A 16,931-nucleotide genomic window follows, 5' to 3' on the forward strand; every position below is an offset into this window, starting at 1 on the left:
AATCTTGTTTCCTTCTTGATTTGTACTACCTTTTCACATGAAATTCTAAACAGTCTTAAAAATGAAATTAATAGTGCATATTATGCTCCAGCATAGGCTCTTATTACAACATTTTTATAACTTTATAATGGTAATAGTAGTTTTATAGATGTGAGAAAAATAGTGACAGTATAACTCTCAGAGTTATAAAGTATCTGATGGCTACTGTGTCATTCAGATGAGTTGGACTGAGACAAAAAGCTTTAACAAAATAGTGAGAAATAAGTGATCACGTAGATGAGGTAAACTTAGTTTTTATGAGATTGGAGTTTCTACAGGGAAGGAAGGAGTCGTTCTGTGTGAGAAGTAAGAACTAATGTTAGCATTGAGAGACTGTAAAGTAGCTGTAAAGTAGCAAACAGGCTGTTATAGAGAAGTAAAATTAAATAGCCCATATTATTACATCTGGACCTATCTTTGCAAGGCTATTGCTATTGCAGGTGGGCACCACATCTAAATTGGAAAACAAAGATCCCTGCAAGCCTAAGAGCCTGTGTAAAGCTTGCAAAAGCATAAAGAGCCTGCAAGTAAATGTGTTAAATACATGGTGACTCATAGGAATCCTGCTTGGCTGGTTCTCTGCTTTAGTGTTTCATACTCTAAACATCAGGGAAAAAAAACATCTGATTCTCCATAGATGCACCTAGTAGATAAAAGAAGTAAAATATTAGAAATTGCAGTAAATCTCTCTCTATCAGCTAATCATGTAAATGCTGTATTCTGAGTCGTAATTCTGCTTGAAGTACGTCAAGGTGAAAATTGATGGCATATTTCATGGGGTAAGAAGGCAGTGCCTAACACAAATGAAGCCAAGAGTAAATGAGAAGTATTCATTTCACTGTATATTTATTGATTTGAGAGGGTTAATGACATTTATATTTTATCACAGTAATAGTCTGCTCCTTTCAAAAATGTGCATGGAGCAGAGAGTGTAAATCCTGTTTGTTGTGCTGCTTCCTGGGCTCATGTCTTTAGCTTGCTTTTGCATTGGGTGATGCAGAGGAACTGACACTGCAAGGGGGTGTTAAATGAGGTATGGAGTAGGGGAGTTTTTAAGAAATCAATTTCTAAAACAGATAATATCTAATGAGAAGTCTTAGAGGACTGGATTTTGCTAGGAAAGAAGGAACAGGGACAGATAGAAATACTGTGGTGTAAGGACCAAAATCCTCAAGTCAAATATCATACTGCAAAGCAGATATGAATGGCCCTTTTGTTGTCCCTTCCTAATTACCTCTAGGCTGTAGCTGATGACACATGAGTGACTGGAGTTTATGCAAAGATGTGACTCAATTTCTACACTACAGCCAATGATGGTGATCATGTTTTTATTACTGGAGCAGCACAAGAATGGAGTAGACATAAATTTCTAATGCTTCATACCCAAGAGGAATATCTCCTTAGATGAGAAAGACATCCTGTTGACAACTTAGACTGTACCAGTATTAAAAAATATTTAAATTATGATGGTTTTTTCCATACAACCTCAGCACATCTCCAGTAGGGTGTAACCATACACGTTACAGAAGTGCTTGCAAATTTACTAATTTATTAAGTTTTTTAAATGCTCAGCATTTCTCTCTAAGTTTAATTTTAGGAGTAAGTGCTTGTGGTTTGGTTTGACAGTAAATTGCTTACAAAAGCCAGACTCTTCTTTCCAAGAATAGAATTAATTTGGCCCTGTGTATGATAGTAAAACATATTTAAGTGCTTCCGTTCTTTGCATTGATGAATTTGCTTTATGCACTCTGAACAAATTTTATTTAGTCTGTTATAATAAAATGCTTTTTGAAAAGAGCATTGTGATGCTTTTATATTTAACACTTAATTTTCTACTCCTTTAAGTTCTGATTCTTGAAATTAGTTGTTTGTGAAGTGTATTGCTGATGGAAACCAGAAGGCTGATTACAGCCTGGGCAGTCAGAGGTGTTCCCACCTGCCAGTTACACCAGTGAGAGGTTGAGTTGCTGCAGTTTTCCTGAGACCTGGATCTGCCTGTCCTGTCTGCTCACTGCAGGAGGCTTGGTACTGGCATTGTCAGAGCCCTTCTCCACCTTCCCTGGGCAGGGACCACCTTGCATCCCAGCACTGAGATGAACATTCCAGGGTGGCTGCTCCATTTGTGCCATGGGAAAATTGTCACAACACAGCCTGATTCCCTGGGGTATTTCATGGCCTCAAAGTGAGTTGTGTCTCTTTCTTCACAATGTACCAGTGCTTTGCAGTTTTTGGTTGCAGTGATCTATAATGCTTCTTCTGAATCTGTTACTGGGGTAGACTAGGCAACTGTGGCAGGTGCCTTATCACAAGATATCAGTGTGATATAGCTGCTTGAAGTTGAAAAAGCAACAATTACTGTGTTTTGGTATGCAAATGGAAGCTTTTCATTATTGGTTCTTGTGAATTTTTCTTTCTTTAATACAGCTCCAAAAGAGCTCCAAACATATTTTGTTTCCCAAAGGATTGTGCTAGTTTAAAATGTGAACTGTGATGTTTGGATAATTACTACCAGATTGGGCAATGTTAGCTTATTTGGACACACATACTCGAAACCTGGTTTCTGTTGTGATTTGCTTTTTTATATTGAGTAACTGTTGATGGATTTGCAGCTCTTAACATGGAGGAAAAACTTAGAAAAGGTGATTAGGACTTTTTGACTAGGCGCAGCCTATCTGTGGCTCTCAAAGCCTTGATTTGCAGGCAGATCATGAGGCCCCCACGCCAGCATCACCCCACCTGGCCAGGAACAGGAGTGTGCTGGGAAACCTGGAATGGTTACTCTGGCTAGTTGCACATTCTCTCAAGGAAATAGAAAGTTTCCAGTTTGCTGTAAAACTTCATGCTTTTATATTTGTGGTCTGCAAAGTTGCTGTGGCATACTTGAGGAATGCCCACCTATTCTAGCTTGAGAACTGCTCAGAACCTGATGTCTTGGAGATAACTTGGGTGAAGATTTGGTATGGGTATGTAGGCAGGAAGGCTGTTTGTGTGCTTGGTACAAATATCCCTCTTGTTCATTCTGGAATGTGGACTTTTGTAGAGCTTCCTGCTTTCAAAGCAGAGCAATGGAAACTGTTCAGACAGCGATATGTCCTCACCCTTGTTTGTATCTAAAATGACCCTAGGCTGGTCTGTTTGAATCTCAAGCTGTAGCAAAACCAGCTAGTTGCCAGGAAAAATACTCCTAAGCCTGTAATTGGGCTGCATAACTGCCAACAAAACAAACATGAATGACAAACTTCATAATTTATTCCATTCCTGACTTGGTAGTTTTTGCCATCTTGAAGCTGTGGTGTTCTTTAACCTTCTATCTTGGGCCTCACCTTCTCAAGTGTCTTTGCTGTGGGGCATATGTCTACCTGAACTTGTCAAATTTTTAAAATGTGAAGGATTTTTTAACTGGCTAGTTTTCCTCACAGCAAGAAGTGTCCAGGTCTCCCTCGTTATGCTGGGAACTTTTTTGTAGCATTCAGTGGCAGAGGTGCATTGCTCTAGTATTGCCTGTGGCAAATCTTTTATCCCTAAACTCTGTTCTTGTTCTTTTCTGAAGCTTCCATGTTTATGGCTGGAGAATATTTTGTTTTAAGTGTAACCTACAATAGGTTATTTGTAAAAAAGAAAAAAATAGGTCCCAAATAATCTACCTGATCTTTATATAAATTCATAAATTGTACCAGAAGAAATTGTAAAGGGGTATGAAGATCCTTCATGAGTCTCTGACAGCCAAATGAGGATGATCCTTATTGCTGGATTTATCTGGATAACAATGCCAAAAGTGCTCGATCCTGTATGCTCCAGCTTGGTTCTGCTCTCCCAATTTCTGGTACTGATTTTACAACTAGAATCTTGTTAAGCATAAACAAGAAGGTTGCTGGATATTCCAGCCCAAAGCATATGCATACCTGTCTTTGAATACTGAAGAGAAGCTCTTTCTGGATTATACAAGTGCTTTTGGTATTTTGCTGCATATAGATTTCAGATTCATTTTCTTGGGGAAGCCCCCATACCTGCAGCTTCAGTTCTCTCAGAACTTAGATAAAAGTGTACTAAGTTCTGCTAGTCAGTCTGACTACTTTAGGTGGCTGCTTATCCATATGAGCAACTTGGTCTTCTAGTTTTATGCTGGCAGGTTTTTTCTGAAGGTGTTCGTGAGCAGGAGGTGATGATACAAATCCATCTGGATTACTTGGATCTGTTAAACTATGAATGGGCAAGCTGGACTGAGGCAACAGGTTAAACAACACCAGTAAAAAGCAACAGGGCTTAGGAGCAGCAAGAACCATGAAGATTACACAGGCAGTGTTATTTGATTTTTTTTTTGATTTTTAGGCTTAGCCTCTCATTAGTCCTTAGCATATGCTGATTGTAAATGCCCTTGTTGCATCAAATTTCTTTAACTGAAAACAAATACAAAATGCGTAGACCACAAAGAAGCTCATTTGGAAACACTAAACAAAAAGGTTAGCATGTCCAAAGGGTCTGGAGCATGGTAGAGCCACCAGGGAGAATTTGAGATCTTTTACTGACAAAGTGGGCTGGAAAAAAGCAGGTTGTGTCCCAGTGTGCAAGGATGCAGCTCAAATAACTCACTGTAGCATTCCCATTTTCATCATCAGATGCTGTGTCCATAGTGGGAGCACTCGTGCTGAACTGGAGTGAGATGACTCATCTCCCTTCTGAGCAGAGGAAGCAGGGAAGAGCAGGGCAAGTCCTTTAAATAACTGAGCTCTCTGCTCTCCTGAGAATTTATTGTGGAGGTGAGGCGTGGTTGTCAATCTTAGCCCACTGACACTGTAAAAAGCCTCTAAGTGCTTAATATAAAACTGCAACACAGCTGCTTAATAGCCCTACCAAAGTCTAAAGTGTCCAAAGAATTGTTAAGACTGCTTAAATTGAGTGATTAAAGGGGAATATTTCTCATACAATGTCAAAAATACAAATATTTCTAGTAAAGGGCTGGCAGTTTCTTCTAACCAGCCTTTACAGCTGCATAATAATTTCCTAAAACTTGCAAATGAGTGCATAGCATAAAAATTACTCATTTTAATTAGTCTTGTGTCAGACCTTAATACATGACTGGGTTTTGGGTGCTTATTCTTTCTAGTTTTTCTTAAGAACGGAGTATTTTACTGCTTTATTTGTTCTGCAGGCATGCAGTGAGTATTCCCTCCTCCAGGACGGGGTGTGAGAGTGACCGAGGGCAAAGGGGAGTTTGCTGTAAAGATGAGGTTTTCCCTGGGGAGAACCAGCTGTAGGTGTGGCTCGACCAGTCTGCAAATTCATCTACTGTGCTCTGTTGTGGACAAGTGTGAGGATTTTTGGGCCAGTGCTTTTTTTTCCCTTTTCTCTCATGTATCCTCGCTAAAGGAAAAGCATGCGAAATTTAAAGCTATTTGCATGCATCGGGACTATTGAACATAAGCCTGGGCATTGACAGCAGCAAAGCTGCTGTGTCTGTGGCTCTCCCATTCAGTTTAGGCCTCCTATGGTTTATTTTTGCATCAACAAATTAGGTGTGAAAGCAGCGTACAACAAGCCCGAAACAGCTAAAAATAAGCTCGGTTATGTGCAGAGAAGGGCAGCGTTCCCTCGGTGATCCCGGCTGCCGTCGGAGCAAGTGGAGATCGATCGATCTAATGTCTGGGCTCGCCTTGCATAAAAGAAGGGCTGTGGCTTTAAGTAATCGCTGGCTGCTTGTGCCAATTGCAGGAGCTGCAGTATCTGCCGCTGTCGGAGCGCTGGGCGCGGACGCAGGATAACCTGCGGAGGCAAGGTCCAGCCTTGCCGCCCGGCCCCGGCCGGACCTGCCCGCCTCGCTGGTGCCGCCGCCGCCCGCGCGTCGCCGATGAGGGCCGGAGGGCCGAGCGGGGGGCTGCCGGCGCTGGAAGATGGGCTGCTCTAGCAGCAAGCTGTGCCTCTATTCTCAGTGCGCTGCAGCAAGGGTAATGAGTGCTTGTTTCGCAGGGAGCCGCCGGTGGAGCGCCCTGCCAGGCGGGCGTGCGGACCTTGGCCCCCCGCGCGTGGCGTGGGGCGGTGACCGCGGGCCGCGGAGCGGCTGTGCCCGGCCGTGCCTGCGCCGCCCCCGGGCTGCGGGTCCGCGGCACAGGGCCTGGCCTCCTGGCCGGGGCACAGCTCCGGGGAAAGCAGGGAGGTGATGGGGGCTTCTGCTGTGCTATGGTCTGGTCACACGTGCTGCGTGATTGTCTCCCTATGAGAAACACCATCTATCTTAGCGTTAGGAGCTGTGAGCGGCAGGGTGGGTTGTATTCAACTTTGAACAGGGCTGTGCCTTTTCTTCATGGAAGACTAAGCATTTAGCAAAGTTGATGGTTTTCTGTTTGAGTAAGCTTAAGATAAATATTTAATGCATGCCTCTTTCACACATACACTATACTTCTGTGCCCTTGACATCTACCAGTTGATTTGTTCTGGAGGCTTATGTTGCTACACCCACCATGAAATATATAATTAATTGCTGCAAAGTAGGATTTTAATTGCAGAGATGTCCTGGAAAAAGCTGTTCTTTGTTTTAAAGTATAACTTCCTTAACAACAGAAGAACATCTGTGTATATTGTAACAGCTGAACTGTTATCCTAAATGAGTCATACCTTGGCTTCTTGCTCTTGTTTTTCCTACAGAACACATGGAAGTTAATTACTGGAAGGTACCCTGCTCAGACCACTAGTAACCAAACATTTGGGGTTTTTTGTTCTTTTCTCTGCAGAGGGAAGAAGCACTGAAGCAGCGGAAAGCGTTATCTCAAGAGCTACTTAACCTTCGAGGAGAACTAAGTAAGAATTTATTTTTGCATTCATCATGAAGCAGAAATGCAGCAGATCTGCAGAAGGCAGATGCCCTGGTACTGTAATGGCAGTCATTTAATTCCCTGACTGGATTCCCTTTAGATGCTTTCAGTGCTGCGCAGCCCTGACAGCGTGACCCCAGGTTCACCGAATTCCTGGCACTGATCTCACTGTGCCTTGCAGGGCCTCCTTGCAAAACATGTGTCTGATGACCACAGCACTCACTTCTAAAAAATGGGAGGATGGCTGACAGCATATATACTTCTGTTTGATCCCTAACTCATTTGTATGCTGTCTTCTAGAGATTTGCTAGCAAAAAATTCATAAACCTGTGAAACATACTGTGCAAAATCTGCATTTTTGCCTTAGTGACCTGTAGGTGAATGAGCATGAAATTAACAGAAGGAAATGCATTTAGGCTGATGAGATTAAATCTTTGAACTCATCCTAGTGGATGGCTATAACATGAAATTGAGCTCTGATGTGCAGGGGCTGGTTTTGCCAACTTTGAAGCTTGATTTAAATGCATTAAGAGGTAGCTCCATGTAACGTATTTGAACTTAGCAGATGTTACAGGCCAGTCTTAGTAGGGGCTGGCTTTGAAAGAGCCTGGCCTTCCCCTGCCTTTGCATCCCTCTGTTCTCCTTGTGGCAGCATTGCTGCAGGGGCAGCCATGTCCCCACCAATGCAGTGAGCTGCCTGGGGACCTAAGGCAGCTGAGACTATTGCCTGGTAGTGCTGTTTTGCCAAAGCTGCCTGCCCTGACTTCAGTATGTGACTGAAGGAATGCTGGGACTGGAGCAGAGGAAAGGGAAGGAGTACCAGGGTGCAGGGTTGTGTTCCCCGTCAGCTGCAACTGATGTTTCTATTAGCCTAAAGTGACAACAGGACTAGGGTTTTAATGTGGAAAAGGTCTTCTTGGATCACTAAAAAGTTGTGTTATAAACTTTATAAACCAGATTTCTTTCTATTTATGTACTTGATGTGATTCTCTGAGCAACCCTATCTGTTTACCTCAAGGAAATGACTTCAGAAGGATTGCTATCAGAGTAAAAAAGTCTCTTTTGTTCTCTAGGCTTGCATCTTCAACATTATTTTTCCTTTATCAACCTAGGTACTATGTTTATCACTTACCTAGAAAGGGAAAATTCTGCTTAGATGGGTAGACCAAAAAGCTGGCCAACACTTTTGCCATTACCACATTTGAGGGTTTTGGTGGAGTTCAGGTTTTTTTTGAATGCTTAGCTCTTTGTAAGGATGCCTTGTGCTTAAATGAGCTTCCCATAAACTTGTTATCTTCCTGCTTTGATCAGCAGTTTGATGAGCTCATAAATGAGACTCCCATTGCAAGCATGTGCCATTCAGTAGGTTGATAACTGGAAAAAACTTCAAATGCAGCTGTGCCTGATGGATCTGTGACACCCGAGTGCCCAGAGCTCTCAGACAGGGATGCTGGCTGATGTGCTGCTGGATGCCATTGTCAGCTGTTCCCCTCACAGAGCTGACCTTCCTGGGTCAGTTCTGCAGGAGCATCTGAATGGCAGCCTGGGGCTCGCTTCCTTTGTAATGTTTCCAGACCATGGTTTCATGAAGCATTTATTTATCTTCATGCAGTTCCTTTGTCTTAACCACGTCACATGTCTAGCCTGTCTGTACTGCTCTCCTCAGCATGTAAAGGGAGTGGATTTCATTATAGAAATGAAAAACTATCCAGGTCTTCAATTCTGTCTACCTTTACAAATAACTTGGTTTGGGGTTTTTTTTGAAGTTAAATTAATAATTTGTTGACAAGGTGTGAGAAAGGCATTCTTAAAACAGTAGCTTTAGCTGAAAATAATCTGCTTAAATACATACCTGCTAATCAGCTTTCTATTGACACTGTTAAATGGATTCAGCTGAATTTAAGATTTCCATAGACTGTTTTGACGTAAGTACTGTGGATTTTCATTCACAGAACAATCTAAGCATACATTTGCTGGGAAAGATAAGTGCTGTTTGAGTCTTAGTTTGGCCATGTAGATGTTTTGTGGAGTTCCAGTTGCCATGTTTCTAATGACTGTTGGTTTGCAGTCTGGGGACAGACATTCTTGAGAAGAGGAACCGGGTGTGCACAGCCCAGTGGAACCTGTTCTCTGCATGCTGCTGAGTTTGAGGGTATCCTGAAGCTTGTGGAGTTTAGACTTCTCAGTTTCTTACTTTGAAGTTTAACTGTGCATGTTCCCAAGCTCCTTGATTTACCTTGCAAGACCAAATTTACTTGCTGTCAAATGGTCTGTTTTGCTGGGTTATTGTGTATGACCATTTCTACCAAAATACCTTTTTGTTAAATGGTTTAAATAGGCATTCCTGTCCCAGAATGTGACTGTGCCAGCCAGGTGATGGTTACCAGACAATGTTTTCTGCTCTCAGTAGCTGGAAACATGTGCAAGGATTAGCAGTGATAGGTGTTTGGGGATGGGCTTTTCCAAAGGGAGTTCAAAATCAGTAACAGTTGGGTTCTGAACTTGGACTTTGTTAAAATCTCCAGCTACTGGTTTACTGATATTGGCTTCAATGAAAGCAGAGTAGTTCTGGGAGCCTGGAGCAGCTAAGGATGTGCTGCTTGTTAACTGTTTCTCTTAAGATGCAAGCTAGTGTGTAAACTTCTAGTTACTCGTTTAATTATGTAGGTAGAAATTGCAAGGGCTGCATATTTCTTGAGAGGTATGAAACTGTTCCTCTAAATCAATTGCACTCCACGTTGTTTCAGAGCCTCCTTGCAGCCATGCTGGATGTGATCCAGCTGAGTCCTGCTACAAGATAGCAGGTGCAAAGTTGACTCAGCTGGCGCCAACCTTGGCCCTCTGAACATTTCCATTGGTGAGCCTTTCTGCGTGGCCTGGAGAGGCCTGTGTGTACCCTGCACACACAGCCAAATGCCAAACCCCTCTCTCTCACCTCCAGCTGCTGCATGGCAATTGCTAAATGTATTTCCTTCAGAATACCTTAGTGTTCTTTTTTATTACTAAATTATCTTCAAGATGCTTTGGAAGTTCAAATAGAAGAGACCGTTGTGTTTTACAGTGAATGTGATTCGGTTTTCAGGTTACGGTGATCATTAAAAATATTAAATAATAGGCAGATGCTTCTTTCACTTACTTGAGACAGGGCCTGACTTGCCACACTTCACAGACTTGCCTGTTTGCCTGCTTGAACATTCTGTCACTTGTAGTGTTTGCAGCACATGGGATGTGAATTTACTTCCCAGCAGAGAATTGAGTGCTTCATGTTATTTATTCAATCATATCTGCTTAAATGTTGCTTAAAGCAGGCTTCTTTGGCTACCTGCCTTGTCTAACTTGCCCAAGAACAAAAATATGCAATGTGGTTTAATGTCCTCTATAATTAGTCTCATTATGGAAGTAACACCAGAAAGAGAACGAAGAGAAATCTGGTCATAAACTTGAAAGCATTTTTGGGAAGAAGAATTTTCAATATTGAGAATCTGCCAATACCATAAATTAATTACTATGTAGATATAAATATATATATTGTAAAGAGAAGGAAATGAGCCTGTCTATAGCAGATTTACTGGTCAAGAGAACATACAGCTTGCAGTGTGAAATAAAAGGTCTGAGCAATTAAATGTTAGTGCAGTGTACTATCACATAGTACTAAATACTTGGGCTTTTTTTGTGGTAATTATCCCCATTTCACATCCCCCACATCTATTAAAATGCTGACAGTTTACTGTCCTGGTGAACTGTGGTTTAGAATTTCAGACAGTCTAATGCCTTTTCATAAATCATAACTAGGCCAGTAAGTGACTTGGACAATTTTATGAAGATAACTATTGTTTACAAACCATTTAATTCAGGGTTAAAAAAATCCATTGTATTTTATCTTAGATCTATGGTTATGGTAGCTTTAGGGGAATGTAAATTGAAACATGTTTAAGCTAAGCAGTTTAGCCATAAGGGCTGTATTGGATGATGGTTTTATAATTAGAGCAAGGAAAAAAAGTGAAAGGAGATGTACACTTGTAAGGTCTTATCTCTTGGCTACTTTTAGTGAAAATACAAAATAGCTCTCTTGGAGATACAAAGACAATTTTTGTAGTTCTCTCCTTCAGCTGCAGCCACTGTTGCTGTGGTTTGGATGTGCTTGCACTATGCAGGGAGTTGCCATGTGCCTGATTCTCCATGCTGCTCTTGCAAGTATTTGTTTTATGATTTTGGCATTTAAAAAGCTTTGTAGTGAAATACCCAAGATACAAGTGGCTGATGTTAACTACTACAAATAAAGGGTTGTTTTATATGTCAAAACCAGCATTTCTGAAGATTTGCTGTTAGCAAATCTCAGAAACTTTTCATGATTTCTAAAGGTCACAGTTGAATGGAAAAGAATGAGGCTCTTCATTTATAATTAGAGGTGTTAAGAAGCCTAAAACCACAGATTAATCTTGCTCCCTGCTGTACTGATACAGGGAGAGAAAGTTGTATGATTGGGAAGAGAGGGTGGGACAACCAAGTAGAGGAAAAATATTAATATTTGGAGGGGGAAAATGAATTAATGGCTGTGCTATATGAATAAAGAAGTGAAAAGATTGCTTCTGGCTGCCAAGTATAGCATTCCATATACACTGTCCTTAAAACTGTTTAGTGTTGCAGGTAAAATGGAGCAAACCTCACAGACAAACAAATAGTGCATCTGTTCATCTCTCTGGCATGATTTTTCCCTGAAATGCTGTTGGACCATTTGTTTCCTGTTGTTTTTTTTTCTTTTTTTGCTCAAGTTTTGTGTTCTAAAGATGTGGAATTGTGGAGAAAAGCACTTCAAGAAGAGAAAGGAAACACAGTAGTACTGTACAAAAACTATGAAGTATGCACTTCAGGTATCTCTGAAGTGGACGAGAAGTTGAAATAGATTTGTGTGTTTGCTACTGGAAAAACACATGTTCCAGTTACCAATTTTTCTTCCAAGTTTAGCATGAGTTCAGTGAGATTACTCTTCAGTTGAGCAGCAATCAGCTTTGGTTAGCCAGTGGCTAAATGGCCAAATTAAGGAATTTGGGACAAATCATGAAAAAGGCAACTTTCTTTAAAAAAAGTAGAGCAGTTGTAAAATACATGATTCAGTCTGCAGAGGGACAGGACTGTGCAAAATACTTGCTGCACCCATTTCAATCTCAAGTATTTAGATAAGCTTTGGTTTATGGGACATCTCATAATTTCAAATTAACAATTCTTTAGTTGGTGTTTTTCCTGAAGTCAGGAAAAACCACGGTCAGTTTCTTGCGCCACCATGATACTGGGAGCTCCCTGGTTGTGTAGGAGTTCTGCTTCTTGTTTGGATGGCAGGGATATAAGTCAGGCTTGTGATGTGCAAGGAAGCGTTGCAGCCTCCAGCTTTGTGGAGGCCAAGTTACCTTTATGGTAACAACTTTGAACTGCTAGTGCAAGTTTCAAAAGTCTTTTGTTTGCCTTTGTAACATTAGTCCTCTCATAAATCTGAATTGCAAACTGCCTGAAGGGGAACTGATGTGTCTGTTTTCTTTGACAAAGGCGTGGTTTGCTATTTGCTTTTTTTCTGAAGTGCTTTGCATCATCTGAAGCTCTGCGTGCTGACATTTAAAGATAAGGCAATGATAGGCAGCAAATTCCTCTGGCTAACTGGAGGCAAATTAATAGCTCTGGCCTTGCAAATAAGGAATTTGATGCTTCTTCCTCTGTTGGTTATAAATGAAGTGGGTCATTTGAAGCATTTTGCTGCAGTTACCCCAACTGAGCCATGCAAGTTGCCTGCCTCTCAGCTATGCCCTTACTCTGCTGTAGAAGGTCAGCTCCATCTGCACGTGGTTGGCTGTGTAACACCTCCGTTTGGCTCGCTGCCTGGTTCTTGGCATTGTCATACAGTGTCCCCTAACAATGGTGTTACCTCTTCAAAAATGTGGCAATGCAGAGTGTATATATATATTCAATAACTTTGTGCCACTGCAATATAGTAGTGTGAAAGCTATTTTATTTTTTTTCCCTTTCCCTAAGGGAGCACTTGTAAGAGAAGTTTCTGAAACAAATAAAGATAGGGGAGCAAAAATTTATTTTGGTGCTGCTGCAGAAAGTAGCAAAAACTGTGAAATCTGCTTGGGTTGCAGAGAATGTTGTGGTAGGTTTCAGTTGAGCCTCTGCTGCATCGTTGCCAGTCAGAGAATGAAGAGCTTGGCCTAAATCTGTCCAGATCAGCACATCCTTTGCACAGATCCAGCATAGCTAAGCTTGCTGCTAAGCCTAATTCAGGTAGACACACATGTAGATTGATTTCCATGCAGTACAGCTCACTCTCTTAACACTTTCTAGTTCCACTGCAGGTTCCAAGTGATGGTGGCAGGGCCAAGATTATTTTCAGTTCCCTTAAAAGAATATAATCCATCAAGTTACTCACATGCTTTTAATGAGCTGTAGCAAAAAAGAGTAAGACACGTGTAACTTGAGGCACTCCGCTGGGGCAGGGTGCTTTCCCTTCAGCTGACCCATTACTACTTTGGGAATCAGTCCCTGAGGATACTGTAATTTATTTATCTTAAGGTTCAAACACTCTTGTGATGAGAATTTCCTGTATGCCTGTACAGAAATCCTTGCCTCTTCCCATGCTTTTACATAGAGTTTATATTTACACTCTTTGGGCAGCGTGCCAGTCTGCTGTGAAGTGCATGCATGCACGATTTCTGCCTTTGAGGATCAAGTTAACATTTTAGTTGATTTTTCTCCTAAACAGCCACTCATCTGACTAATTTATTTTAAACCATAGCACTATAGAGTCTGTATAGAACCAGTTTTGCACAAGGTCAGTGACCACACACTTGGGTTAGAGATGCTGTTTCACCTTGCTTCCAGGCTTTGGGTGCAGCTGGAACTGCATCAGGCATTTGCTGCAGTCATATTAACAGCAGGAGGATGACTCCTCCCATTCAGGCCTGGCTGGCTGGACTTGGGCATCTATATTTCAAACTCAAAAATGCAAGTTGCTAACTTCTGTTTTGCCTTTCAAGCAGCTGCAAATATGGGGAGACAAACTTAGGCAGCCTTCTTAGCAGACCTGTGTTAATGCAGACGTAAAGAGAGTTGCAGAGCATTTATCTTTTCTTAATACTCTGCACTTTTTGCCTAAAACCATTTTCTGTCTTGCATATTTAAATATCTCATGCATAAACACATCAGGGTACCTTTCAGATTGGCAGATCTGTATCAGGTCCATGTCAAGCTAGAATTGCTTCTTTGCTGTATGTCTGAGTATGGGTGTCATTAAACATACAGTTTTCAGGAAATTAGGACTTTCAAATTTAGCTAAGTGGTTTCTATGTCAAAAAGTGAAGTACTCTGACAGATATTCTACTGAATGGGATCAAATAAGGTAAAGTAGCAAATACAATTAATTTTTTTATTGGAGCTCTTCAGTGTCCCTCATGAGACATTCCTCCTTCCATGTCGTGTCAATCTGTCCCCCTTGTGCTTTTTATGTGGGCTCCTGGCTTAGCTGGGTTCAATTCATTCTCAGCCTAAGAAAGATGGAATTTGATAGTTTTGTTAAGATCTGTTCATGTGTCCTTGGAGGCACACATTTAATGGATAAATCATATTTGTCTTTGTATATAACCATGCTGCTGTGTAATGTGTTCACTGTTTTTAATACCTGTAAATGAAGATGTGACTTTTGTATTGAACTTGATCCAATTCTTTTCTTTTTCTTTTCTTTTTTTTCTTTTGACATCTTCAGTAACCACTTCTGCAGCTTGTGAGAAATTGGAAAGAGACAGGAATGAACTGCAAATTGCTTATGAAGGGTATTTGCAGAAGTTAAACCAGAAACATAATGATGACTTAGCTGAGGTGGAGGAGAAGCTTAAACAGTTTTACACTGCAGAATGTGAGAAACTCCGAAGTATCTGCATTGAGGAAGCTGAAAAGTATAAAGCCCAACTCCAGGAGCAGGTTTGTAACACTCAAAGTAGAAAAGTTCTCTAGCAACTGCTTTCTGCTACAAATGAGCCTTCAGAGAATCCTGGGTTTTGCTAATAACAGTTATTTAATGTGAAATTCCACTTCATTGCAGCAATAAAAAATACTACCACACTAAGCTATACAGATCTTGGGCTTATGTTTAAATGTGGTGGAGATTGGTTGTGTTCTGCCAGCTTAAGTTATTTCTAGAGATCCATGGGCTATTTGGGTCAGCTTGAGTTTTAAGATTTCTAGAAAAAGACCTGCCCTCTGACCTTGCTTTGCAACTCTGTGCTTGTGAGAGATGCACGTGTTTTACTCTGGTAGTGGTAAACTGTAAGGCATCATTCTCATTTATTAAGCCTTGTACATGGCTTAGCTTCTTTTGACCATTTTAAATATACTTGACATAGTACATGAAGCCATTGAAACAATGCTTTAAACAAGGGTTAAGTTGATACATGTAAGGGGAGAAAAATCATGTTGTCATATTGCAGGTGGACAATTTAAATACCACACATGAAAGCTTTAAGCTGGAACTGGAAAACAGGCACTCAGAAAAAGTAGAGGAGCTGAAAAAGGAGTATGAATTCTCTTTTTCAGGCAAGTATTTTGTATTTAAGTACATATGCTACAGTACTGCTAGTCACAAACAAAAGTATTCAGGTGTTTTGATCATTGTGTCCCCTTTGCTGTTCTCTGTGTAATGTTTAAAAACATTGGCTGAACTCCTTCCGTCGGAACTGACAAGTCTTATTTTACATACAGCAAAAACCATGATCCAATTGTAGCTGAATGAAACTTTGTAAATAGTTTGAGTGAAAGTGACTTTTTCTTGCAGTAAAAGACACCTGAACTGCCCTCAAAATCTCAAGTGATGGAATAATTCCTCCCACCCCCTGATTCTGTAAGGAGCACCTCAGAACTGAAAATGAGGATGAGTAGGGTTGTGTGCTTTCCATAATGACATGGATATATTAAGAAATATCCTACACTGCGTACTGTACACTGTGGCAGAGGTGTTTTTCAGGGAGGAGATGGTGACATGCTCAGGTTTAAATGATATTGTGTCTCATTGATTTAAGGGATGATGATTTCCATACTCCTTCCACTCCACTTGAGAGCTAAGTTTTCAGTGATACGTTTTTGTCTTGAAGACTGGTCATGTTTTTATTGCTTTCAAAGAGCAAACTCCTCTGCATAGCATCCAAAGTAGGAAAATAAATGTTTTTTTAGAAGTTTCAATTTCAACAATTTCAATTTTTGCTTTGTTTCCTTCCATAAACTCAACTTGTGTCAGATGTGACCTGTGCTTAGTAAACCCATTTGTTGCATGCAGATGAATGTTCCCAAAACTGACAGGCTGTTTGCTAATGAAATGGATATGTGAGGGGACAATCAGCAAATCTGAAGTGGGAATAAATCTGATCCTTCATAAATGCTTTCCATCAGTTAATGATAAATGTTCTGTGTTGCCATCAGCTGTATGTATGCATATATTTGTAGGCTGGCTCTTCAAGCTGTTTACTTTCAAAAAGAATTTTCATGTCTTATGTGGTATTAAAAATCTGCAAAAATAATTTGTTTTAGAGCTCAAGAGTACCCATGAATCTGAAAGGAAGTCGCTTGAAGATTCCTTTAAAGAGAAGCAGGAGTTGCTGGAGGTTTGTTAAGGGCTGGGTTCATTGCAACAGTTTAAAACTTGAAAAGCAGTTTGGATATATGCACTGAATTCTTGGCCTAATGATACAATATATTTACATTTCAGAAAAAAATCGATGAACTAAAAAGTGAAAACAACTCTCTGAGTGAGAAGCTGAAATTAGAAGAACAAAAACAAATAGCCAAAGAAAAAGCCAATCTCGTAAGTCTTGATCTTCCACAGTAATGTGGATGAACAGATCTTGCCTGGGTTTATTTTATTGCATATTTGCAATGAAGCCTGACAGGGGTCCCATACTTAGCCATTTACAAAAAAATATTACTCATCAGCCAGACGTTTTTCACAAGCACTGTGATGCTGTATATTAACTTTACCATTATAATTCTATAAAGCTGTTGAGTATCTAAGTCAGAGGTGTAACTAATAGCCTACCTAAGCTGAACTGAAGA

General features: G+C 40.7%; 1 protein-coding gene across 5 annotated transcripts in view; it reads left to right on the plus strand.

Moving 5' to 3' along the window:
* Positions 1 to 16,931, plus strand: part of MTUS1 (microtubule associated scaffold protein 1) — a 116,006-nt gene that overhangs the window by 93,959 nt on the left and 5,116 nt on the right. For 4 of the 5 annotated variants that reach the window (XM_058802921.1, XM_058802922.1, XM_058802924.1 and 1 more), the window contains 5 exons: positions 6,765 to 6,831; positions 14,596 to 14,810; positions 15,317 to 15,422; positions 16,410 to 16,483; positions 16,588 to 16,683. In XM_058802921.1, the coding sequence (XP_058658904.1) occupies positions 6,765 to 6,831; positions 14,596 to 14,810; positions 15,317 to 15,422; positions 16,410 to 16,483; positions 16,588 to 16,683 (558 nt within the window). Of the gene's footprint in view, positions 1 to 5,802; positions 5,982 to 6,764; positions 6,832 to 14,595; positions 14,811 to 15,316; positions 15,423 to 16,409; positions 16,484 to 16,587; positions 16,684 to 16,931 lie in introns of those variants that run through there. The other variant, XM_058802925.1, reaches the window with a different exon arrangement.

The sequence above is a fragment of the Ammospiza caudacuta genome, chromosome 4, assembly GCF_027887145.1.
Source record: "Ammospiza caudacuta isolate bAmmCau1 chromosome 4, bAmmCau1.pri, whole genome shotgun sequence".
Lineage (NCBI taxonomy): Eukaryota > Metazoa > Chordata > Aves > Passeriformes > Passerellidae > Ammospiza > Ammospiza caudacuta.